The sequence below is a fragment of the Aspergillus aculeatus genome (assembly GCF_001890905.1).
Source record: "Aspergillus aculeatus ATCC 16872 unplaced genomic scaffold ASPACscaffold_8, whole genome shotgun sequence".
In the NCBI taxonomy this organism is placed as follows: domain Eukaryota; kingdom Fungi; phylum Ascomycota; class Eurotiomycetes; order Eurotiales; family Aspergillaceae; genus Aspergillus; species Aspergillus aculeatus.
The window spans coordinates 1,023,815-1,047,426 of NW_017962983.1; the positions used below are offsets into that span (position 1 = coordinate 1,023,815).

Genomic DNA, 23,612 nt, shown 5'->3' on the forward strand with positions numbered 1-23,612 from the left:
TATCTAGTTGTCAATTGTGTACGTATTCCAATTGCTTGCTGTGGTTGTTGTTGAGTAGGCCTAGCTTATATACACTGTAGTAAATTGACTTAGAGGTGCTCCTACCAGAAGACTGTGGTCTGATACTCTGACTCAATGGTTAGGTAAATGTATACAATACATCCATTCAACTCAACGATGCTAATTCCCCTAATTCAAAACCGCAACTCAGCAGAACGCCGTGCACATGCATATGCATAAGTTACCCAATCAACCCAGATAAAAGAAAGCCATTGATACATCCTCTCCAGACCAGCAGAAGAATCATGTATGTATATATAGAAACAGAAAAGAGATCATCGCCCCTGAAACAAACACTAAGCCCCAAAACCAGTCTACTTCTCCAGATAGTTGTTACACCGGACCTGGATGACCTTCTGGTCGCCGCCGTCGGCGATGACCAAGGCGGTCAGCTTCCCGCCCTTGACGCAGCCCGAGTCCAGACCCTTGGTGTAGGTGCTGATGCTGAGGGAGGACTTGGAGTCGTGGCCGTAGATGACGGTCGTGGCCTGGGAGTCGGTGGCCTGGGCGTCGGCGTGCTTGCTGGATTTGTAGGTGAGGGATTGGTGTTTGTTGAAGAACTGCGTTCAAACGGTTAGCCAACACCTGCTTGGGGTTTGTGGGAAAGAGGATTATGGACATACCTTGGTCCACTTCTTCCCGTCGCGACTGGAACTCGGGAGATGGGTGTCCAGATCGATCGTCAGCATGTTCATCACGCTGAACGGATCTTGCTTGTCGTAATCCACCCCGGGGACCAACCCGCCATGCACCACGGCGACCTGGCCCATCGTGGGGATGTGGCCGACGTTCAGGATCACGGGACAGGCGTCGAGCCACTCCGCCTGCTCGTCGGTGAGGTTGCGGGCCAATTGGAGATCTTTTTGGGCTCCGGACGTCGACAGCCCGTCCATGTACTCGTCGCCCGACGTGTCCGTCATGGCGTCCATCTCCGCGAGTTCTTGGCGCACCAGCAGCACGCGATCTTCGTGGTTGCCGCGCACGCAGGAGGCGGCGTGTTTCCGGGCGAGATCGACCACGCCGGGACTGTCGGGGCCTTTGCTGATCAGGTCGCCGGTGAAGATGAGGTGGTCGGTCTTGTCATTGAAGGTGACTTCGTCGAGGAGGCGTTCCACTGTTTGAATCGGTGAAAAGATTAGCCACCCACTGTTCGAAACAACAGGAATAGTAGTTTTGTGGAAGGAGAATACGCACACTCCATCCGGCACCCATGCACGTCCCCCACCACAATCAACCGTCTCGTGCTCTCCGCGCCCGCCTTCGGCGCCTCCTTCGCCGGCAGCAGCGACGAATCCAACGTCTTCAGCTGCAGGACGCCCTCGAAGCTCGGGAGCGCATTGGTCCCGTACCACCCGCCCACTGTCTCTTTCGAGTTCGGGTCCAGCGACTTGGTCAACTCCGAGTGCTCCTGCAACCGCGGCGACAGCACGAACTCCCAGCCCAGCAGACAGGACAGAAACAGTGTGGTGTAGATGATCGCATAGCGACGGAAGCGCGGGGCCGTGACGATGGACAGGACCATCTGCACCCATCGGGGCGTGTCGGAGCGATCGGGCGACGACCCGGACGAGTACTTGGTGTTGGATTGCCATTCATTGCGCACGTAGTCGATCAATGGGCGCGTATATCGTTTGACCCGGCGGGTGGGATTCAGCGCGTTCTGGAGGAAGGGGACATCATCGGAGCCGTCGGAGGAGTAGTCGAGGCTTTCGGTGTCGTGGTGGTGGTAGTGGGGATGATGGGTGGATGTCATGGTTGGTGATGGCCGGTCGGTCGGTGATGCGATGTGATGTGATGGCGGCAGTCGGGGGTGGTTGGCTGGCTTCTAGACGCTGGATCTCAAGGAATTTCTATGACAAAAACACATGAAGGCAGGTCTAATGGGTAGTAGGGAAAAGGCGACAGAAATTTACGAGGTCATAAAGAGGTAGATTGTAGGGAAGAGGAGGGGGGGTGGGTTGTGGGTATGGGTTTGATGGTCGGAGAGGATCGTCAGCCTCGTTGGGGAAGTGAGTTAAGGTACGTACGGGTGGAAACACTGGAAAGAATGGAGACTCGCAAGTGTCGGGCGACGCCTTGCTTCAATGGGATTCGACCGCGGGTCCCGTGGCCCGCTATTCCTGGTGGGGCTTAGTGCCTTGGTCCTGCCGCCAAAGGGACCAGACCCCGGTCTATGCCCCTTCCGGCTAGTCCGCTGCTATCTATATCTTACTCCGCCATAACCAACTGTCGGATGTTGGATTTCAACTGTAACAACCTTGATCTTTGCCTGCTTCTATTCCATGACCACTTGCTCAGGATCACTCACACCAACCCAGTCACTTTAAGGACCGTTGTGGGATGGATTATATGCTTGATAAACCAGACTAGTCTGATGATTAGTTGCAAACGACTATATCCACGCCTCAGCCCGGGGGTGCGATCGTTACAAACGCACTGACCTGCATCACGGGTCAATGTCTTACAAGTTCTTGGACAATCAAAGCAGCTTACGATGCTAATGGATGACAGTCTTGACGCCCTTGGAATGCTGGGGAAAGCAAGCGGGGTCGACCATGCTTCCTCATACCTTGTCAGCATCATAATCGCCGCCACACGCGCTCGCACTCTAACCAAGGTCCATTTAGTTCCCACTCAACGCCATGTCTTCTACAATCCGGATCGTCGTCTCTGACGGTGGCCTAGCGGGAGCACCGCTTCTTCATGCCCTTCTTCCCCATAAACACCTGGATGTGCGCATCTTCGAATCAGCCTCGGCCTTCAGAGAGGCCGGCATGGCCGTCGGAATCACTCGAAATGCCCTCGCAGCCTCGAGCTCATTAGCCTATCAGCAGTGCAATGCCTCGAAGCAGTGGGAGCTGTTCTCATGCAAGGAGTCTGATTTATGCTGGCTGAAGGTGAGGACGCCGGCGCCATGATCGATGAGCCCAAGGGCGGACAACGTGTGACCAGCATTGTCCACCAGGCAGCGTTCCTACGGGAATTGCTATCCGGCTCCCCCCGGAACGCATGCATGCTTCTAAGAAGCTCGAACGCTTCGACCTTAACGGCGATGGCTCTCTCACGCTGCACTTCGCCGATGGCACAAGTCACGAGTGCGATATCCTGATCGGCGCGGACGGTCTTCGCAGCACGGTTCGTAGGCTGATCCTCCGCGAGGACGAACCTGCAGCTTTTCCCCGGAATACCAGTGCGTGGTGCGTCATGACATTGCAGCCGTCTGCTCGCGCTCAGGCCAGAATCTGCACGGGGCCGGGTAGCATTGAGAACGACGCTCGCGAGTACATGTGGATTGGTGATCGGGCTTACTTACTGCACAATGTCTTGCACGGGGGTGAGCTGATGCAGGTCGTTATTTCCTCGTACAGAAATGATGCAGAATCGTCGGACCGCTGGCATCGGACCGTGAGTGCCGATGAGATCAAGGAGCTCTACCACAAATGGCCGCCGCATTTGTCCAGGGCAGTGGAAGAGGCAAGCGGGTCTTTCTTGTTCTGTTCCACTCAACTCAGTATGCTGACGAAGACCATTTAGCTATTTTGTGAGCAGCCTAAACAGCCAGCCATGTACATCTGGGAACATCCACCCACAACGACCTACGTGGCTGGTCCTGTCTGGATTGTGGGCGACGCTGCCCATGCCACAACGCCCTGGCAAGGCTCAGGTGCTGGCATCTCGATCGAGGACAGCCTGATCCTTTCCACGTTGCTCGGCCGCGCAAGCACCACCGCAGAGGCGCGGACTGCGTGGCAGGCGTACGATCAGGTCCGCCGCCTGCGCACGCAGCGTATCGTCGAGTCGAGTCGGGCTACCGGCCTAATTCTTTGCGGGTCGAGAGAGGAAACCAGGCTGGGCTTGCGGAGTCTGAGATCGAGCTTGTTGCCGAGATGGGATTTCATCGTAGATTGCAATAACAAGAAGGACCGTAATGAGGCAGTCGAGCTGATGGAGCGGGCATTGAAGCCCTAAGGTATGTTTCACTTATGCCAGTGGAAATCACCCGACCCTCTTTGTAAAACACACGGAGCTTAAGTGGCGCAAGACTAGAACCTGGTTACAAGGCAGACTCGGATGATACTTCCTACGCGGCCACATTGAGCCTAATTGCTTGCCAATCCTAACTTGAGATCATAACAGTATCGTGTCATATAAGAATCAATCGATATTTACCCACTCGCTATAAAGAATCTAATCTATCACACATATACAAAAATCGGATTCGTGGTGATACACATGAACGGACACGCATCATAATCGTGTCCAAATGATGAAAGCTCGAGCTCACCGATATTGTTCGTAGAACTCGATCTCCTTCTGGCGCTTCCGCACCATCTCGATCGTCTTTTCATCATACAGCTCCTCGAGCGCCTTGCCCCCGAGCAGAACCTCCTTCTCATGGCGGGTAGCCTCATCCTTGGTCATGCAGACCAGGTTCTTCATCTCGACAGGCACATAGGTCTGGCCCTGCTGCATCCACTCCGGGTCCGGGGCGAAGCCGCGCGGCGGCCGCTCCCAGGGCACCAGGCAGACGCGACTGGGGAGACCGCTGACGGCGCTCTTGCCGCGCCAAATCTCGTCGACCAGGTAGCCGACATCATCCTTGCTGACGGGCAACCGCAGGCCAACGAGGGTGGGCCCGTACTCGGCGCGGGCCAGACGCTCGTGGGTGCCCTGCAGGGCGGCCAGGACGCCGTCGTACAGCTTGTCGCGGCCCTTGCCGCCGATACTGTAGTCCTGCGGGTAGCCGGCGATGGCGCAGATGACGTGGTTGGCGAGGGTGTAGCCGAACACGGCGGGCATGGTGCCCAGCACGGGCAAGATGCGCGCGCGGAAGTCCGGCAGCACGCTCAGCTCGCCCACCTGGCCCTTGGAGAACTCCTCCTCGGCCAGCGGCAGCAGGGTCGCCTTCCCGGGGCCCGGCTTTTCGGTGGAGAAGACCACGGGGATGCCGGTCGTCACGCCGAGGAGCTTAAGGCGGCGGCGCGTGCTGCGCGACAGCGGGTCGTCCGTGCTGTGCGATATGTCCCCGACCGTCACGCGGGTCGGGTCCGACTTGCAGCCGGCGCCCATGGCGGAGATGACGGGGATCCCCTGGGTGTGGCAGTGGTGCAGCAGCTCCACCTTGGAGGTGATGTTGTCGATGCAGTCGAGCACGAAGTCCGGCTTGCGGCCCTTGTCGCCGTCGTTCTGCGCCCACGGCGCCAGCAGCTTCTCGGCCACCGACCCGCCGAACAGCTCGTTGCGGCAGTCGAATTTCACCCACGGCACGATCTGCTCCAGGCGTTTGCGGATGCAGTGCACCTTGGGCGTGCCGACGTCCGCCAGCGTCGCCAGCGCGTGCCGGTTCAGCGACGAGAGCGTCACCTGGTCGAAGTCGATCAGCCGGATCTTGGACACGCCTGAGCGTGCCAGCGCGGCCACCGCGTGCGAGCCCACCCCGCCGCAGCCGACGACCACGATGTAGGAGGATCGGAGCTTCGCGAGGCCCTCGTCCGTCAGGAAGACGCGGTTCCGGGCGAGTTGTTCGAGGATGAGGTCTAATCACGAATGAAGCTCGTTAGCAACGAGGAAGCTTTTTGACTGCATCAAGGTTTAACCCGCGGCATACCGTCATCGTAATCGCCTTCTTGTGCTCGACGGGCGAGAGCGGCGCTGCGCTCGTCTTCTTTGCTCAGTTGCGTGGCGGCGGAGACTCCATAATCTGTGAGCTTGAGCAACCAGAATCAATTAGCTTCAGAAGTTGCAGTATTCTTTGGAGTGAATGTACCTTCTCTGCGTGATGCTGTTCGTCAATACTCGGAATGGAGGCCTTGAGCTGCTGGACGGCTTCTTTTCGCCGAAGCGCTTGGTAGCCGAGAATGACGCCAGCGACTGCGGCGCCCGAGAGTACGGCCGTAGCAGCCAGCTGCGACTGATGGGAGCTACCCTGGCGCTGAAGCCAGGACGACATCTTGCAATTGTACTTCTATTAGCTGGTCTCGGATCTGCTCGTGTAGGTGGTTAGGTATAGGTATGTGCCGACTCGTGTCGCAAACTATAGCAGAGAGTCAGAAAAGAGAAAGATCCGTCGCATCAGATCAAGATCGCATTGGAGAAGTTGCGGGTTTATCCGTGAGTAGTGACGGAATGAGACACTCACCTAGACACCCCAGATTTCAACGACACAGGTCCCCTTTACGAAACGTTACGTAGTTCCAAGGCAAACTTGAAGCTCAAGTGGAGAAACCACTCGCCGCAAATCTGACGTAAATCACGTGCTCCCGCGATGACTTTCTCTGCCCGCGGGCGCGCGTCTCCGCTACACGCAACCAACTCCCCGACGCGGTTGATTATCCCATAACAACTCCGACACTCCAGGCCTGGAACGGTGTTTTTATGAGAACACCCAGGCCCGCATTTCGAGTTCTCTAATTCAATAAAAAGTCATCTTCCTCTCAACCATCCTCGCTGCAAGTTTCCAACCCACGCGCATGATTTCCACCATCCATCCCGATGACGAGAACACCACACAAAGAGCTTTATCTCATGACACCTTTTCCAAGGGACCATCATACCTAGGTCCGGGCAGTGGACTTCATCCTTCTAGCACACAAGCTCTGGAATGGAAGAAGACATCTGTCTAAAAGTGTGAGTGATTGAGAAATTGAACAGAGATCTAAGGGATTGGTGGAAGTCTCGCCTTGTGGTGCTTTTTTCCCCCCATATCTAGGTTTGTTTTATCTACTTCGAAACATTGGGTTGATGCTCTTGCTATAATTCAAGAGGATGTGTGCTGTGTGCGAGGATTCGAGGATGGTGACTACGTCTTGACAGACCTGTGACTTTCTCGAGAATCATTTTACTCCAGAAGGTTTTGCTTCGAGCAGGAGTGTCGTTACTCAAACTAGCGACCCCTGTCTCAGACACATCGAAACGATACGGCTGCTATTCCCGCAGACTATTTCGGTTGACGACGTGATAACGTCTTGTACACCACCCTACCCTCTACGGGAATACTGCTGCCCAGCGGGGCGATCCTGAGGACGCTAGATGACGAGTGCGTTTGAAATGAAACGCCGGCATATAGGCACCACCGCACCACCAAAGTCCGGGAAGACCGGCCCAAGTTATCCGAGGCCAGCGCATGGGAGAAGAGGAAAAAGCAGAAGGCTTTCTCCCTAGACCTTACCGTGGCTAGACCCCCAAAGCGATGAAATGCCGGTTGGGGAAGAGCCCGCGACTCGTGATTTCTAAGCGAGATGATCGCGATGGCTAGCAGGAGGACTGCTACTGTCGACTCCACTGGGTCACAGATAAGCTTGTAGAGCCAGACTCTAGGCGAAAGCCGGAGACAGGTCAGAGCCAGTGAGGCCAGAGCCAGTGAGGCCAGAGCCACAGAGACAAAACCAGAGCTAGAGAGCCAGAGTCAGAGCCTGACAACCTGAGCCTGGGCTCCAGAGCCAGAGCAACCACAAACAAATCAAACAGCCTAAGCTAAAGCGCCAGAGTCAGAGCCTAACAGCCTGTGCCTGAGCCAGACAGCCAGTGCTACCAGACAGGCCAGAGCCGGTGAGCCAGAGCTACAGAGACAAAACCAAATAGCCAGAGCCAGAGAGCCAGAGCCAGAGAGCCAGAGCCACCAGACCCGCCAGCAAGAGCTATCAGACTACAGACGAATGGCATCCAAGGAGGCCAGAGCTAAAGCAGAGACAAGCGAAAGCAACAAATAGGCCCGAGCCAACTGAAAGGAGATGCGTGGGGCCAGGAGCCGACACCACTGCTTGGATATTTGTCCAGTCACTGACCTCGGCCAGAATAATGACCTCCAGCGAGGTAAGCATGGCTCGAAGATTGAAGACACCACCTCGGATCATTACCGGAGAAAACTATTGTAATATCATGCTTTTGAATACATACATCCCTGGTCACCAACACGAGACGGTTGACACGAACAACCTTAGCAACCAGACCCATACGCTATCGCGAAGGCGTAGGCAAGCATCGATGTTTCAAACCCCACAGACCGAATTCCAACCGCGCAAGAAGCATCTTTCAATTGCAGCACCACACTAACGCCGACGGCGAATTTCAGTGCAGTTGGAAAACCTCGTGCACTCGATTCGACCATTCGTTATGCTTCATGCAAAAATAAAGCAGCCAACCACCTTTGCCCATCTCCTGTCCACCCAGCCATATTCTACTGCTCCCTCACCCCTTTCTTCAAACACATCGCAACATCCCTCCCCCACCCCCTTTCTTGGCCGCTGAAATGATGACAAACCAATAAGTACTCCGAGGCTACATCACTTGCTCCGCCTGTTCGCCTCCCAAAGGTAACGACGTCGAGCATCTGCCAATGACGAGGGAAAATTCAATAGTAGTTTTCAATCTGATCAAGGCGCGGCTTTCACCACGCCACATTCATAACATACTAACAATGATTTGCAGGGGCTCCACGTGACCCCACGTGCTTCAGACAACTGGCATCTAGAAAGAACACCACCCTGCCCCTGACACAGCATAGAGTCCTAGGCCTCCCGCACATGATGCAGTGCGATGGCATACGACTCGGCCTGGTTCAGATGGCAAACAGAGTAGATGAACACCATTCTTTACATCCTTCCGAACTGCACTTATTCATCTATCATTTATCATTCCCTTAACCAAATTCAATCCAAGAACCACACCAGCAGACAGATCATGGCCCAGTGACGAGGAATTTACCCAAAAGCCAAAGTTGTATGGTATCCGGCTGACTCGTGACACGTCGTGTTGCGTCTACAAAATCAAGCCTGGAAATCAGTGAGAACCTGAGAGCTAATCTGAGGGCCATGCAAGTCTGCTGGTTGATTCCTTTTCTTCCTACGATACGATGTGGAAGGGCATACGTTAGAGACGGTCTGTGGTTTAGTATCCGTATATAGTGGCGTACAGACGGTATTGAATGAATACAGTAAAGATTGTTGATAGAGTCGTCAAGACGTTGCTTCGTATCTTCGAGTGTACAGTGACCATGGCTACAGCTTATATACACACTTGCCCCTACATAAGAGCCCTCAGTTCCATGCTGATGATCCGTGAATCGTGACACATCACAGGTGATCTGCACGAATGCGCCGGCCGTCCTTCCGAACTAAAGTGAAGCAGGGGTAATGGTCGAATTGGCATGGATCGCAATAGCCGCCGTATGCAAACACCGCAACTTGCCACAGTTCGCATGAAACACGATCCGCGTGCCGTCCCGCGAAACGGTTGCGCCACCGGGCGACTTGAGCCCGAAGTCGCCGGTCTTGAACAGCGCCCGGTCCGCGCGGGTGTAGGGCCCCTTCAGCGACGTGGCGTAGGCGTACTTGACATCGTACTTCGGGGAGGTGAAGCAGTGGGAGGAGAAGAACAGGTAGTAGATGCCCTGGGCGGTGCGCAGGAGGTTGGGCGCCTCGACCAGCGGGCCGTCGCTCTTGTCGTTCTGGAGGATCTGGACCGGGTCGCCGACGGGGGTCACGCCGTCGGCCTCGAGCTCCTGCAGGAGGATGGGGACGGATAGCACGGGCTTCTTGCCGTTGTTGCAGTCGCCGCCGTGCCCGATGCTGTTGGCGTCCGCTTTGTAGAGGACGTAGAGCTTGCCGTCGGCGTCGCGGAAGGGCGACGGGTCGATCGCGCCGCCTTGGTCGCGCGGGCAGGCCAGCGGTTTGCGCTGCGGCACGTAGGGGCCCAGCGGGTTCGTGCCGTTGGTGACGGCGACGCCGACGCAGTGGTGATAGAGCCAGTCTTTGAGTTCGCCGGAGTAGTAGAGGACGTATCGTCCGTCGTCCTGAATTCACGTTCAGTTAGTAAGTTGCTGGGAGCTTGGGTGTTGGGGATGGGGGCAGGAGATGTGGTACTTACGCGCTGAATCACGTCCGGGGCGTAGTGATTGATGTCTGTCTCCCAGCCACTCAACGAGGGCATGGCATCGTGGCCGTCGAGCAGCTTCCACGAGCTGAAGTCCCTGGACGTCGCGACGGGTACATGAGGCACTTCGGAGTTGTTCTTGACGGCATTGGTGCCGTAGGTATACCAGGTGCTGTTCACATGGAGTAACCCAGGATCTGGAAAGTCCGAGAGGACTTGAATCGGTTGGTTTGCTGCGTTGTGATAGCTGGGATCATCGTGGGATTTGTTCCTCTTCACCAAGACTACGGGGACCGTGATGGCGATGACGATAATCGCCAGCGCGAAGAAGGCTAAGATCGACACTGTCAGGATCTTACCCCGCGTCCAGGGTCTCGGGCCCCTGGCGGAGGAATCTGACGACGATGCACTGTCGGGTGACTTCAGTTCAGATATACCCTTCTCTGCACCGGATTCAGGCTGCGTAGAGCTGGTGCTTGGCTCTGAGGGCGCCCTGAACAGGCTCCAAATCCCTCTTGTTCTCTGCTGTGTCTCCATCCCTGCCTATGTTTCTCACCATCACCCGGCTAGCCGGAGGGTATGATCGATCGTACCAGGGTACCATTCATGTGCGTATGCAACGGTAACTGAACAGATACTCCTATTCAGGGTTATAGCACACTCAGATGGAGTTTTAATTAGAAAAGACTACGGTGTTTCGCAACGCGGGGTCCCGTTTCAGACAGAGAATCGCAGCGCTGATGGTAATCTCAGGCAAGCACGCAAATTGGCGTCAGCATAGCGAAAGGAACTGGCTGACCATTTCCAAGACGTGAGTTGGCCGGAACGAACAGCCACTTCTGGACCCCGGGATCTACTCAGTAGTACTTCATGTCAGCCAGTCGTCTCCTGCAGCCGCGGGCTAAGCATCCGCTTTGACTCAAGGGATGAGCACATTGATTAGATCAGCCGCCACCGGGATCATGATGAGGTCTTTTCATCTGTATAAGAAATCTGTGCCTGGAAGCATGTGCATGTTGACTACTGAAGTATATATCAGTCATTGCTGAACCATTTCTAACGCTTGTTTGACTATTGCCATTCAATTAGCGCTGAGCTAACTGTTTTCGCGTATACAGTCAGCTCAAATGTACCGGTAGAGACAATCACACTCGGAGCATGTGCTGAGGGCAAAGGACATTCGGACATAGCACAGAGTGTCTTGAGCTCAAGGTCAATGACGTTGTGGAATGACGCTGATCAGGTACCGTAGCATTCGAACAACCATGATCGAGAGGTTCTCATCCAAGGTTGACTTTCCAGTGTTGTTCATTATCTTTCGTGAGATCTGGTAAGAGACTTTTCCGTGGTTACAGTCTGTATACCGCTTTCAGTAATTATCGGGTCGGATAGCTTTCTTCAGCCACTCTCAGGTCGAGAATGCTCCCACGTGTATTATAAGGAGCTGTATTGTCCTGTAAATTACAACTGTAGATCGAAAAGCTCGAGATTAGGCTCATTGGTAATCTAAGACTCGCGACGATTGGAAGGACAAGCGTCTTGGCGAGATTCCTTATTGAGTATTGCAGTGATTGAGCCATGGTCAATTGTCAATTGCCTGTGAGTTTGTGATTGTGAATAGGAGATAGCTATGATTGGAGGAAATACCGAGCACATGAAGCGGGGAGAAGGGGAAGAGGAAGCGGGAGTGACAGCCAGCAATCACACACTCAGACACACATCAGCTGCAGCGGAAGGCTTGTTTCCTTTACAGCCGAAGGGCAGGGCCAGACAAGCGCCGAAGCCAAGTCGGATCCATGACGCGGCTTGCTGGAGGGTGACGCAACCCCTTTCCGTATGCCTTCCACCACGTTCAATGCGACCGGGGATATTCTTGTCACTCCCGGATCTTAGACGTTCCATAGTTGATCATCATCAGGATGAAGATATCGTCCGTTGATTCAAACCCCGAGCGTAACCTTAAAATGTGGTCTGGAGTCTGGAGCCTCTGAACATCCGACAGACAGCCTTGCGATCGCAGGTGGATCTGACGGTAGGGCCGAAAACGGCGGTGCAAATCGATTGTGCTGTGGGGAAACAAGGAGAAACAGGAGAAACAGGAGAGTGTTGCAACCTCAAACTGCTCGATAGTCAGGTACATCCGGCGACTTGACCTATTCCATGAATGAAGCACGGTAGAATAGTGTACTTGAGTAGTTCGTGGGAGAGAAAGAGAGGGACGATCATCTTCCCGTTACAGGCAGAAGTCGATAGCACCAAGGTTGAGGTTTTGAGGTTGCAGGCACCTGGTCACCTCCTAGTCACCTCCACCATGGGCTTTGATGAAAGACAAAAAGACACGAAGACAAAAGGAAGAAAGACCTATAAGAAGCAACCAAGAGCCAGCTGGCCGCGTCTCTGGTGCATGGGATGTGCCGATGCCTGGATATATGTGTAGGAATGTTGATCGGGAAGAATTGACAATTTGACGCCACCAAAAAGGCCGTCGTCACTCCCGAATCCGCGGGCTCCACCGACCAACACCAAACAACCTAACCTCCTCCCCTCTTCAAACATTGAATCAATTCTCTTCTATTTTTCCCGCGCTGGTGTCGTACAACCGACGCCTGTCTGGATTGACCGGTCTCTTTTCAAATATCTTGTCTTCTTTCTCGCCCCCATGGCACGGTTGCAAGAGCCCTAGTTCACTCATCGTCTTCCTGTCGGCCTTTTCAGCGAACGCGCAATCCATCGCACCGGGTCGCTCTGACGCCTTTCTGACGACGACAGCCCTTTTTGCTGGGACACTTACGGCTTACGGATATGCACAATCGGGGACATTTCCGTGGAAAAGACACCAATTGACCTTGGACCAAGATTGACATTGTCTCGGGGAAGCCTGCGAAAGTGGGACATAAAAAAAACATCTGGGGAAATTCCTGGAGCTTTCAACGGTAGCCCGGATTTAGCCGACTGCAACAACAATACCTTCCCCCTATTTGCGCCACGATGCTCACCTTCCGGAAGTCGCTTTTTGCGGCCGTGTTGCTGATCACCTTCATCGTCTTTTTCCGATCTTCGCATTCCTCCCCGTCCGTGTCGCCGCCGGTGCCCGCCTCCGCCGCGAAGGCCTACGACGATGGCCAAACAACGAATGACCAGCCCCAGGGGCAGAAGCTGGACAGCAATAAGCAACAACCCCTCTCCCCTCCTCCGAGCGCCCCATTGCGCGACCGCTTGCGTTATCAATTTCCCTACGATCTCAACGGCAAATTCCCCGCATACATTTGGCAGACATGGAAGTACACTCCTGAATCGATGTTTTTCTCGGAGGAACTGCGCGACCCCGAGGCCAGCTGGACCGAGCTCCACCCGGGGTTTGTTCATGAGGTCATTCCCGACGATACCTTGCGACATTTGATCAAGTATCTTTATGGATCGGTGCCGGACGTATACGAGGCCTTTGAATCCATGCCTTTGCCTGTCCTCAAGGCCGACTTCTTCCGGTATCTCATTCTTCTGGCGCGGGGCGGGATCTACAGCGACATCGACACGACGGCTTTGAAGCCCGCGTCGGACTGGCTGCCTTCGGAGCTGGATCTGACGACCGTCGGGGCTGTCGTCGGGATTGAGGCGGATCCAGACCGTCCCGACTGGCACGACTGGTATGCGCGCCGAATCCAGTTCTGCCAGTGGACTATCCAGGCCAAACCGGGCCACCCGATCTTCCGGGACATTGTCACCTACATCACCGAGGAGGCGCTGCGAATGAAGAAGGCGGGAATCCTGAAAGTCGGAAAGATGGACAAGACGATCATGGAGTTCACGGGACCGGGGGCCTGGACCGACGCTGTCTTCCGGTACTTCAATGATCCCGAGTACTTCAACATTGAGCCGGGTTCTACGTTGAATGTCACTTACGAGGACTTTACCAATTTGGAAGGGTACAAGAAGGTGGGGGACGTGGTGATACTACCTATTACGAGTTTCAGTCCGGGTGTGCACCAGATGAACGCAGGAGATATCGACGACCCGATGGCATTCGTCAAACATAATTTCGGAGGTCAGTTGCGGTTGCTTTTTCGTCCCTGTCACTCAAGATGACTAACACTCTGATAGGTACATGGAAGACCGACCCGTCTCTCTAAGTTGGCCCTTCTGATCCATATATTCGACACGTGCTCGGCGCGGCGCTTGCTGCTCGAGACGACGAACCAGGCGACTGGGCGCCTGAACTTGACCTGGCGACACGTTAGATGCCAGTATCGACTCGGCTATCAGACCGACAACCACAAGCTCACAAGGAACAGCCATCCAGGCTGAGCTCCTTCTCGAGCAACAACCGAAGCCATGAACATGGCTCATGTACTGTACTCATTCGAACCGGTCTGCTCTGTAAAAACCGACCAGACAGGCCTGACGCTATCCGCCACGATAGGCTCTACCATCATGGCAAAGCCATGACAAGGACATAGTCTCTACCCTCTTGTACAACTGTTGGCAACACATACCACGTCATAGACATGCCAACAGACCGACCATATGGTGAACAAATTGCACCAAACCATACTCGTCACTTCTGACGAGTCTAAGTCCTGTTCAGGACAACCATGCTTGATTCTGCGTGTTCATATCACGATTTCCCTTACCTCACGCGATGTTGATTTCCCGTCGTGGGTTTCCTGGCTATTCATCTATCTATGTTTTTCCAACAAACCTATATCTATTTAGTCTTATACTGCGCCACCGGCCTGGGAATGTAATGATATTTTCTTCTACACACTTTCTAACGTATCATAGCAACAAGGAGTGATAGTTTTGTGCAGCCACTCGGGGTGGCTCCTGGATTGCTCTGGCTCGCTCAGTCAGCAATCTCTGGGCTCGGAGCATCTCCCGTCCGCGGAATAGCCCTCTTAAACCGAACTATATCACGTATCCACATATATAAACCGGACACTCCGCTTCTTTCACACAATTTCTGCCAGTCCTCAAGAGCATATAAGACTTGCACTTGAAAACTGCACAGCTTGTCAATTCACTGTCACTTCCATCACCACAGCACACAATCTCTACATCCAACCACCTCTGAACAATGTCGACCAACCCAACCAGCGAGCAAACGCTGAGTATCATCGGCTGCGGTAAGCCTTGACTGTCTTCCTTGCGCCCCAAAAGAATATAAACTGACACGACACAGGAAACATGGGCACAGCCATCCTCAACGGCCTCCTGAAAGCCCAGTCTCAAGCCCAACCCACACCCCCAAGCACCAGCACCAGCACCAGCACCACCCCAGCGCTCCCCAAATCCTACATCGCAACCACCCGCAGCGCCACCTCGTACACCAAACTCACCAACCTCTGCACCCCCTACCTGACCCCCAGCGACCCAGACAGCCCTAGTGTAACCATCCTCCAAGGCCCCCACGCCAACCTCACCGCCATCCAAAAAGCCACCACGATCCTACTCTGCATCGACCCCGCCGACATCCCCACCTTCTTCGCCGACGCGACCCTCCGCGGCGCCCTCTCCGGCAAATTCCTCATCAGCATCGCCGCAGGCTGGACCCGGTCCGCGCTCTTCAACCTCGTGCGGGACGTCCACGACCTCCAAATCATCCGCACCCTGCCCAACATGGCCGCGCTCGTCGGGCAGAGCATCACCGCGATCGAAGTGCCCCCACCGCTTACCCCCGGTGGTAACGAGGCCGACGCAAGCGAAGGCAGACCCAACCCCACCGACGCACACATCACGTTGACGCAAACGATCTTCTCCGCCGTAGGCCAGACACAGCTCATCCCGCCAGCCCAGATGACCGCCTTCACGGCGGTGGGGGGCTCGACGCCGGCGTTTGTGGCCGTGTTCGCGGACGCGCTGATCGAGGGCGCTGTGGCGATGGGGTTTCCGCGCGGGGATGCGCAGACGACGGTCCTCCAGGCGCTGAGGGGGGCAACGGCGTTGATGCAGGAGGGCGGGTTGCATCCTGCTCTGCTCAGGGACCAGGGGACCTCGCCCGGGGGGTGTACGATGGGCGGGTTGATGGTGTTGGAGGAGCGGGGGTTGAGGGGCACAGTGGCGAGGGGGATGAGGGAGGCGGTTTCGGTGGCGGGGTTGATGGGGAGGCAGGCGGAAGGGGCGGAGGGGTTTGTTAATGGGACGCGGTAGGTTGCTTCGGGCTGAGGGAGGGGGGTCTGGTGGTTTATGGTGATAGTACGGTTATTATGGCTTGGGAGGGGGTTGGTGTGGTGTACTATGCGCGATCCGATCAACAGAAAGCATACCGAGCCGAAAAATGTACTCCTGGCTTCGTGACACTGGAATCTTTTCTACTGAAGAGGTCTCTCTTCATCTCTTAATCCCGGTTGCGCGTGATAGCAATGTATGTATGATTAGTTACCTTTCGATAGTTGACGAGTTCTGAGACCGACAGGTCCCAGATATCTATTGCAAATCACTAAAGGAGTTGACTCCCTCAGAAGCGGTAGACCTATCATTACTCCTGCAGCCTGATCCTCGACCTGGAACAACGTACACAACAATAAAATACTTCCTCAAATCCCACCATCAACAGTAAGCCTACATCCCTATGCAGCAGCAATCGACCCAATCCTGGGCGAGGAGGTGCTGGCAGATCTCCGCGTGGCCGTGGCGGGCGGCGAGGTGGAGAGCGTGGCTGTAGGCGGTGGTTGTGGTAGGGTGCTGATGAAGAAGGGTGTTGACGATGTCGGCGTGGCCTTGGGATGCGGCTTGGAGGAGGGCCTGGGTTTGATTAGTTTGGGAGAGGTGGGGTGGTGTTATTGTTGGGGGTGGTGTTGCTGGTGTGGGTGATGGTGGTGGTGGTGGTGGTGGTGTCGAGGCTATCATGCTTGCTATCGGGGTTGTTGGTGGGGTTCATTGTGTTTCTTTCGCACGTAATTCGGGATGGGTTGCTGGTTCATACTGCGTAGATCTGGACGAGGTACGGGAGTGTGTGCGGATGCAGACCCGAAGGACGGAGCGGAGCGGCTGGACTAACCGCTGTTGCTGGTTTCCACTAGTACTAGTGTATACCGCTGCAGTACAGCTGCATTACGGAGGGTGTATCCGAGGGTATTGGAAATTGAAGTATACAGTCACCAAGTATAACTCCTCCTTCCCCGCATCGATATCTCGTAAAGGCAATCTTATTCTAGGTATGTGGAGATATCGCAAGAGATAGACAAGCATGATATCGTTATTTTCATTCTATTTGATAATGATCGTCCAGATAGCTAAGATCGCCCGAGCCCAGCCCGGATCCTCCGCTTCACCTCCGCCTTGAGCGCCGCGTGCTCGGTCATCGTCCTGGCCACCGCATCGCGATTCTCCGCCGCCCTCCGCAGCAGGAAACTCAGACACTCGCCCATACTGCCCCAATGCAAGCACTTGTAGACAGCCGGGGGTGGAGCAGCCCGTTGGTCCTCGCCCGTGAGCTGCAGCAGGCCGTAGGTCACCCCGTCCGCCATGCCCATCAGCTGTCCGAACTCGACCTTGCATGTCGGGAGGTTGGCCCGGACGCGCGCCTCGTGCAGGTTATGCGCCGCCACCGCGCTGTCGATATTGTGCGTGGCCAAGAACAGGTCGGTGGCGGGGAACGGGCAGTCTTGTGTTGCCCCGAACCCCTTGTAATTCTGCTGCAGGATCCCCCGCACGATCGTGTCGTAGGCCCGGTCGGTGTCCTCCTTCGTGTCGTGGATTAAGTGCCGCGGATCGCTGCTCATGTAGGCGCCGCGGACGAGCTTCAGCCCCAGGGTGAAGCCTTCTTCGCTGGCGAGCTTCAGGTGCGCGGCGATCAGTTCCGGGGCGGCTTTGAGGTAGGCTTGGAAGGTGTTGTAGATGACCGCCTTGCCGTGGCGATTGTACTTGCGCATCATGTCCAGGGTCAGGCTATGGATGCCTCCAAGGAAGGCGTGTTGTTCCGCATCCATCAGCAGCCGGGCTTTCTTCTCTACCACGCGCTGGCACACTTCGTCCAGTGCCTCGACCATCTGTGCGGGGACGGGCTGGCCCGCGGCAAAGGCCTGCGTGACTTTGGGGCCAGCGCCAGTGAGCCTGATTCATTGTTAGTGTTTCGTCCAAAATAGCAATGGTCACTTCCAGAAACACTCACTTCGGGGCAAGGAAGTCTCCCGGGCCGAGCATATCCACCGTGCGGAGGACATCTTCCCTCCACGCATGGATATGCTCGCAGGTCTCTGTCGATGCAGCCTTCTCCAAGGCCCTCGTATTGGCGAATCGTTGCTTCTCCGTGCGCGAGTCCTGCACCGTCTCCCGCGTGTAGGTCAAGATCACCCCCTTCACTCCCGTGCTCTTGATCTGCTGGATGGTTCGGTGCACCTCGGCTTCCTTCTCTCCCGCACAGAAGTGGTCGTAGAAAGTCTTTCGTAGGAACCAGTAGATGAGTGGGTTTCGTTCCACATCCAGCAGAAGGCTGCGGGACTTGGAGAGAAAGGATAGGATGGACAAACTGGGCACTAATAGAAGCGGGTGGGAGGAGACGGTCGTCACCAGGAGAGACCGCAGCAGCACGCCGGTGGGAATGACTGAGTGGGCAGAGGCAGAGGCTGCGGCCTTCTTGACCTCGGCCGGCGAGCTGGCCACCATGGGCCCAACGCTCTCTCCATTTAGGGATGACCGCGTGGAGACATATCGCTGATGTCGGAGGGCCAAAGGAGCTCGGAATGCGGCAATGCCTGTTGTGCCTAGGCTGGAGGTTGCCCTTATGGAGGCAGACATTGCTCAAGATGGTCAATGATGGTGGAGAGGACGATGATGCGAAGGCAGACTCGTCCTCATGCCACGGCCGTCTTTATAGCCCTCTGGTAGAGCTTGCGGGGTACATGATATGCTAGCAGTGACTAGGACTGATAAGGATGGGGGGATGATAATCTCAATTCCATCTATTGCTAAGCTATCAGACCCCGTGTGCGAAGCCTTGCTGCACGTTGAGCGGCGGAGTGTCTCATCCATGTCCAGACAAGCACTGACCACTCGTGACATGCCCCGGATCGACCGTACTGGAGTGCAGTTTGATACGGTACGGCATTGAAACACGTCCCAGCTGCAGGATTATGATCGGAGGAAGAGCCGATGGGCAGGCAACTACTGATTAGGACTCGGCGCTGTAACCCGTCTGTGGGAGCCTGAGGGGTAGAACCGAGGGGGCTCTATTGGGGAGTACAGTAGGCCCAGCTAGTAAATGGTACTATAGTATCGGATATCAGAGATCAGAAAGGCTTCATTGAAGTATCGCAGTCATGACCATATGGCATCGACTCGGTTACTCAGACGAGCTCTCTTCGAAGTATGGACAGACTCGGGACAATAGCAGGAGTCCCTCGCTGCGAGAGTGGCGCTGTTGGTATCGGTGAACACTCCAGGACATGATTGAAAGAGGCGAGTCTTCCGGCACATGTCTTGCATAACTCGTGCATCCAATCGAGCTGATAAGAGTCAATCTCCTCAGTCAGAGATAAGATAAGGGTTATGGTTCGATGTTTGTGCAGCCATGTCGCAAGCGCCAAGTGAAGTGAGTGGTGATGATGATGAAGAAGAAGAAGAAGAAGAAGAAGAAGAAGAAGAAGAAGAAGAAGAGGAGGAAGTGAGAATGTCTCTTGTTGCCATCTCAGCATCTTCCGTGCAACCTCCTTGCTCTGCCATTCCAGCGTCTTTCATCTTGCCAGGGTCGAATACCTTGCGACCCCGCATGTAGCAGAGGGAAAGCCGTGAGAAACCAAGAGATTCCGCCCCGCATTTTGCCACGAGCAGCCGAAGATCGCATCAAACAACTCTTCTTCCTGCTTTTTTCTTCTTGTTTCTTGTTTCCTGCTTCCTGCTTATTCCAACTTGTGTATCTCAATTCATCTTGAAAACGACAGAATTATGAGTGTCAGAAGTCGAACCGGATGTTTGAATTGCAAGAGTACGGGTCCTGCTATCCCATTGAACCTGCCCCCATTGTTTCCTCGACTAACCTGTTCATCTACAGAGCGGAAACGCCGTTGCGGAGGTCGGTTCTCGATCCCGTTCCTCATTCACCCTTAAACTTGCTCACACGACCACAGAGGAGAGACCTGCGTGTAGAAATTGTGAAGTTCGAGGATTCGACTGTTCTTATCTGTTCGAAACAACGCAACCAGCGCCATTGCGCTTCAAAATCTCTCTCAGTATGCGCACCGCCCATCCCCGTGAACTACCGAGCAGCAGTAACCATTCTCCCACAGGCAAAGGACACCGATTTTCTCCGAAACGACGAAACCGTTGGCAGTTCCTCAGCGTATCCTACCATGATGCGGACGTATTATTATGCGAACAGTATCACCATCTTCCGACACCGTCCTCGAAACAAAGTATAGATCGCGACAATCAACCAGACGATTGCCCCACCAGACTCAACACGGAACCTTCGCCCTTCACAGCTCTTCTGATAGACTGCAGCGAGCTAGAATCCCAATTATTCCAATACTGTAAGCAAACTGCACCCAAGCGCAGCTAACAACCACGATCAAGGACAGAAAGCTCACAACCACAGATCTACAGGTCATATGCAAAGTCCGAGTCTTCCAAGACGAGCCGCACAACAAATTCCGCTCACTCGTCATCCCCTTCTGCTCGCGCCGCAAACCCCTCTGGTACGCCGTGCTCTCGATGAGCGCGAACGACCGCCGAGCAGAAGAGCCGGTGACAACGACCACGATCAACTACGCTCAACTCTCCCTCTCCTACAAATCCCTCGCCCTGCAGCTCCTCCGCGAGTCCCTCACGCAGATGGAGGACGTCAACGAAGCCCTCATGACGTGCCTGATTCTATGCTCGCTCGAGATCGCCTGCGGCTGTCGCCCGGACTGGGTGCGCCACGCGCAAGGCGCCTTCGCCATCATAAACAGCTACGGCTCGGCCATCGACCCGGAGATCTTCTTCTTCACCCAGAGCTATTTCCAATCTCGCGCCCTCTTCTTCCGCACCACAGGCTGCAATCCACCGCGGCATCAGACAGCAACAACAACAACAACAACAACAACAACAACAACAACAACCACCCCGCCAGACCACAACCCCTCCACCCTCCCCAAAACACCGACACCCAGACCGAAAACGACCACCTCGCACCTGCCCCCCCAAATCTTCCCCTGGGACATCTACCTCCACGACACAGCCCACAAAACCACCTACCAACCGCACATCGGCTGCTCACTCGGTCTCCTCGACATCATCGCGCGGGCCACCGACCTAGTCTCGCACAAACAAACCCTGCGCTCCAGCGGCACCAGCTCGCTCGCCTCCGAAGGCGCAATGATGCATCAAGCGATGCAACTACGCAGCGAGCTCGACGCCCTGGCCGAGGTATATCCAGCCCCTCCCACCACCACAAAAGACAACGAGTACCTCGCCACCTGCGGCCAGTGCTTCCGGTTGGCGGCCGACCTCTACCTCCAACTGGCCTGCGACATCCCGCTGACGCAGCCGACCCTGCAGAAACTGCTGGGCAAGCTGCTCGACCGCATCGGCCGGGTCATCCGCGAGGACCAGGAGCGGCAGCTGTTCCCCATGTGGCCGCTGTTCCTGGCGGGATGCCTGTCGACGGCGGACGAGGCGCGCGTGCGCGTGCTGACCTACTTCTCGTATCTGACGCAGTCGTGGCCCGTGAGCAATGTGGGCGTGGCGCGCGAGGCGATGGAGACGGTCTGGAAGTACCGGGATCTGAATCCGCATGATTCTTCGGCAAGTGGGCTGGATTGGCAGGGGATTCTGGGGCGGATGAATTGGACACTTGCTTTGTCGTAGTTTTCTTTCTTTCTTCTTTTTTTTCGGGCGTGATGAAAGTGTATTTATGTATGTATGATGATGATGATGCAAACGTGATCAATGTCATGTCATTTCCTGGAAAAGCTGCCGCTTCTCGTTTCAAAATCAAAGCAACATGCAAGTAACACACAAAGAAATCTATTTACAGCCTCGCCCCAGGAACCGGCTTGATCTCCGCAAACTCCCTCGTCGCCCCCAACCGCCAACTCACGTCCCCGCCCGCCCACTTCTTCCCCTTCTCCTTCTCATCCTGGCCCACAGCGCCCTTCCACCGCCACCGCTTCTCGCCTTGCTCCCCCTCCTTCACCAACTGCGCCACCCACTCCCCCACAATCGGCAACATCTTAAACAGATGACCCGAATCCCCGGAACAAAGCGCCACACTCCCCGCGGACCCGGGCACGAAATCCACAATGAAGTCCGAGTCCGCCGTATCCGCAAACCAGCACAGCTTCTTCTGCACGAACGGCCGCTCCGCCAACGCCGGCAGCGCGTGCTGCAGCAGCTTGCGCATGCGCGCCTCATCCTCCGGCGGAAGCACATTATCACTCTCGCGGAGGGTCTTCGGCGGCAGCGACACGCCCGTGGCCGGGTCGGTGTTGATGTACCCGCCGCCCATGGGGCAGATCTTCAGCAGGTTGGTGGCCGGGTCGGGCTCGAACAGGAACCCCAGGTCGCGGGCGTAGGTGACGGGGATGCCGCGGAGGGCGCTGGTCTCGTCGTCCGTGAGGCGCACGTGCCCGATGGACCAGGATTTCGCGACGACCTGCTGCCCGATTTCCGGCAGCAAGGTGCCGGCCGCGGCGCCGATGGCCACGATCGCCAGCTTGCAGCTGTGTACTTGGCCGGACTGCGTGCGCACGCCCGTGACCTTACCGGGGGATGTGGCCACCCCGCCGCGCAGGAGGGTGGTGATCGTGCCGCGTTCGGGCCCGAGGAAGAATTTCACGCCGATGGATGCGGCGGCCTCGTAGACGGCGCGCAGCGCGTTGGCCGAGTGCGCGTAGCCGGCTAGCGGGTTGAAGTAGCCCTTCCACCCTGGCAGCGGCCCGTTCAGTTGCCACGCGACGTCGCGTGGGATCTGGGTGGGGTTGGTGATCGGGAGGAGTTTGTGGGCGAAGAGGGGGTGGTTCTTGATGGTGGCGAGGAAGCGTTCGAGGGTCTGGGTTGCTTGTTGCGGGCCTGTGCCGGAGACGCAGTGCAGGAAGCCTGTTTGGTGGTAGTGCGGTGCGTACAGCGGGGTTTTCCAGCCGGTGATGGCTTTCTGTTGGTTTTGTTGCGGTTAGAATCGATGCGATGCGCGGTTGAGGGCGGGTTGGGCTTTGGGGAATCAAGCGTACAAGGGTCAGTTCCGTGTACCACGGATCTTCATATTCGGCTCGCACGATCTTGTTGATGTCGTATCCGGCGGAGAACCGCCCAGGAACCTGGTCGTCGCGCTCGAAGACGGAGATGTCGGTGTATCCCTCCGTGGCCAGTTGGAGGGCCGTAGAGAGACCGAACACGCCGGCGCCGATGATGACGATGGGGTCGGCCTTGGAGACTAGCATGATGTTTGACAGTAAAATGAGAATGAGGTTGGGTTTCAAGATGCGGATGCTTGCGTGGGACGTGCGGGATATATACTTGTCTCTTAGATGATGGCTCTCATATGGAGAGTGATCACACCACTCTGGCAGTGCTATGAGCTGTATCTGCACTCGCTCACATACTGGATGTGCGCACAGCTCGCTGTTGCAGTTAGTTTATCCCCCAGTCCACTGGCAGGTGGAGCTTATCGGTGCTCACTCAATGTGATCGCGGATCCAAGCATGCGGGTTAGTTTATGCGATACGAGCGGGATACGCAGCCGACGGTGGAGGCCGTTTTGATACGGTATC

General features: G+C 55.7%; 9 protein-coding genes across 9 annotated transcripts; 4 read left to right on the forward strand and 5 right to left on the reverse strand.

Moving 5' to 3' along the window:
• Positions 1–374: 374 nt before the first annotated feature.
• Positions 375–1,813, reverse strand: ASPACDRAFT_43511 (putative serine/threonine-protein phosphatase; the record flags this gene model as incomplete). The annotated part of the gene is made up of 3 exons (XM_020201270.1): positions 375–620; positions 684–1,174; positions 1,255–1,813. 3 exons carry the CDS (start codon positions 1,811–1,813, stop codon positions 375–377), a joined length of 1,296 nt encoding a protein of 431 aa, XP_020056217.1.
• Positions 1,814–2,702: 889 nt separating this feature from the next.
• Positions 2,703–4,231, forward strand: ASPACDRAFT_1856455 (uncharacterized protein; the record flags this gene model as incomplete). Its single annotated transcript, XM_020197486.1, has 4 exons — positions 2,703–2,957; positions 3,013–3,525; positions 3,595–4,030; positions 4,103–4,231. The coding sequence occupies 3 exons, from the start codon at positions 2,703–2,705 to the stop codon at positions 4,027–4,029; spliced, it is 1,203 nt and encodes a 400-aa protein (XP_020056218.1). The 3' UTR covers position 4,030; positions 4,103–4,231.
• A 110-nt stretch (positions 4,232–4,341) lies between these two features.
• On the reverse strand, positions 4,342–6,010 carry ASPACDRAFT_52447 (tRNA threonylcarbamoyladenosine dehydratase; the record flags this gene model as incomplete). Its single annotated transcript, XM_020202617.1, has 3 exons — positions 4,342–5,597; positions 5,669–5,768; positions 5,828–6,010. 3 exons carry the CDS (start codon positions 6,008–6,010, stop codon positions 4,342–4,344), a joined length of 1,539 nt encoding a protein of 512 aa, XP_020056219.1.
• Positions 6,011–9,172: 3,162 nt separating this feature from the next.
• ASPACDRAFT_43514 (glycoside hydrolase family 43 protein) lies at positions 9,173–10,467 on the reverse strand (the record flags this gene model as incomplete). Its single annotated transcript, XM_020201271.1, has 2 exons — positions 9,173–9,850; positions 9,925–10,467. 2 exons carry the CDS (start codon positions 10,465–10,467, stop codon positions 9,173–9,175), a joined length of 1,221 nt encoding a protein of 406 aa, XP_020056220.1.
• A 2,451-nt stretch (positions 10,468–12,918) lies between these two features.
• On the forward strand, positions 12,919–14,057 carry ASPACDRAFT_52448 (glycosyltransferase family 32 protein; the record flags this gene model as incomplete). The annotated part of the gene is made up of 2 exons (XM_020202618.1): positions 12,919–13,972; positions 14,029–14,057. 2 exons carry the CDS (start codon positions 12,919–12,921, stop codon positions 14,055–14,057), a joined length of 1,083 nt encoding a protein of 360 aa, XP_020056221.1.
• A 636-nt stretch (positions 14,058–14,693) lies between these two features.
• On the forward strand, positions 14,694–16,074 carry ASPACDRAFT_1888531 (pyrroline-5-carboxylate reductase family protein; the record flags this gene model as incomplete). Its single annotated transcript, XM_020198488.1, has 2 exons — positions 14,694–15,050; positions 15,107–16,074. Exons 1-2 carry the CDS (start codon positions 15,002–15,004, stop codon positions 16,072–16,074), a joined length of 1,017 nt encoding a protein of 338 aa, XP_020056222.1. The 5' UTR covers positions 14,694–15,001.
• A 1,085-nt stretch (positions 16,075–17,159) lies between these two features.
• On the reverse strand, positions 17,160–18,531 carry ASPACDRAFT_52449 (uncharacterized protein; the record flags this gene model as incomplete). The annotated part of the gene is made up of 2 exons (XM_020202619.1): positions 17,160–17,979; positions 18,038–18,531. 2 exons carry the CDS (start codon positions 18,529–18,531, stop codon positions 17,160–17,162), a joined length of 1,314 nt encoding a protein of 437 aa, XP_020056223.1.
• Positions 18,532–19,747: 1,216 nt separating this feature from the next.
• Positions 19,748–21,811, forward strand: ASPACDRAFT_1856461 (Zn(II)2Cys6 transcription factor). Its single transcript, XM_020197487.1, has 5 exons — positions 19,748–19,849; positions 19,916–19,936; positions 19,992–20,093; positions 20,151–20,393; positions 20,459–21,811. The coding sequence occupies exons 1-5, from the start codon at positions 19,810–19,812 to the stop codon at positions 21,709–21,711; spliced, it is 1,659 nt and encodes a 552-aa protein (XP_020056224.1). The 5' UTR covers positions 19,748–19,809; the 3' UTR covers positions 21,712–21,811.
• A 63-nt stretch (positions 21,812–21,874) lies between these two features.
• ASPACDRAFT_60704 (NAD(P)/FAD-dependent oxidoreductase) lies at positions 21,875–23,282 on the reverse strand (the record flags this gene model as incomplete). Its single annotated transcript, XM_020203585.1, has 2 exons — positions 21,875–22,996; positions 23,073–23,282. The coding sequence occupies 2 exons, from the start codon at positions 23,280–23,282 to the stop codon at positions 21,875–21,877; spliced, it is 1,332 nt and encodes a 443-aa protein (XP_020056225.1).
• Positions 23,283–23,612: the final 330 nt, after the last annotated feature.

Coding starts and splice junctions, on each gene's coding strand:
- ASPACDRAFT_1856461 (XM_020197487.1), top strand. CDS start 19,810: ATGAGTGTCAGAAGTCGAACCGGATGTTTGAATTGCAAGA. Junction 20,094..20,150: donor GCGCTTCAAAATCTCTCTCA/GTATGCGCACCG, acceptor ATTCTCCCACAG/GCAAAGGACACCGATTTTCT. Junction 20,394..20,458: donor ATCCCAATTATTCCAATACT/GTAAGCAAACTG, acceptor TCACAACCACAG/ATCTACAGGTCATATGCAAA.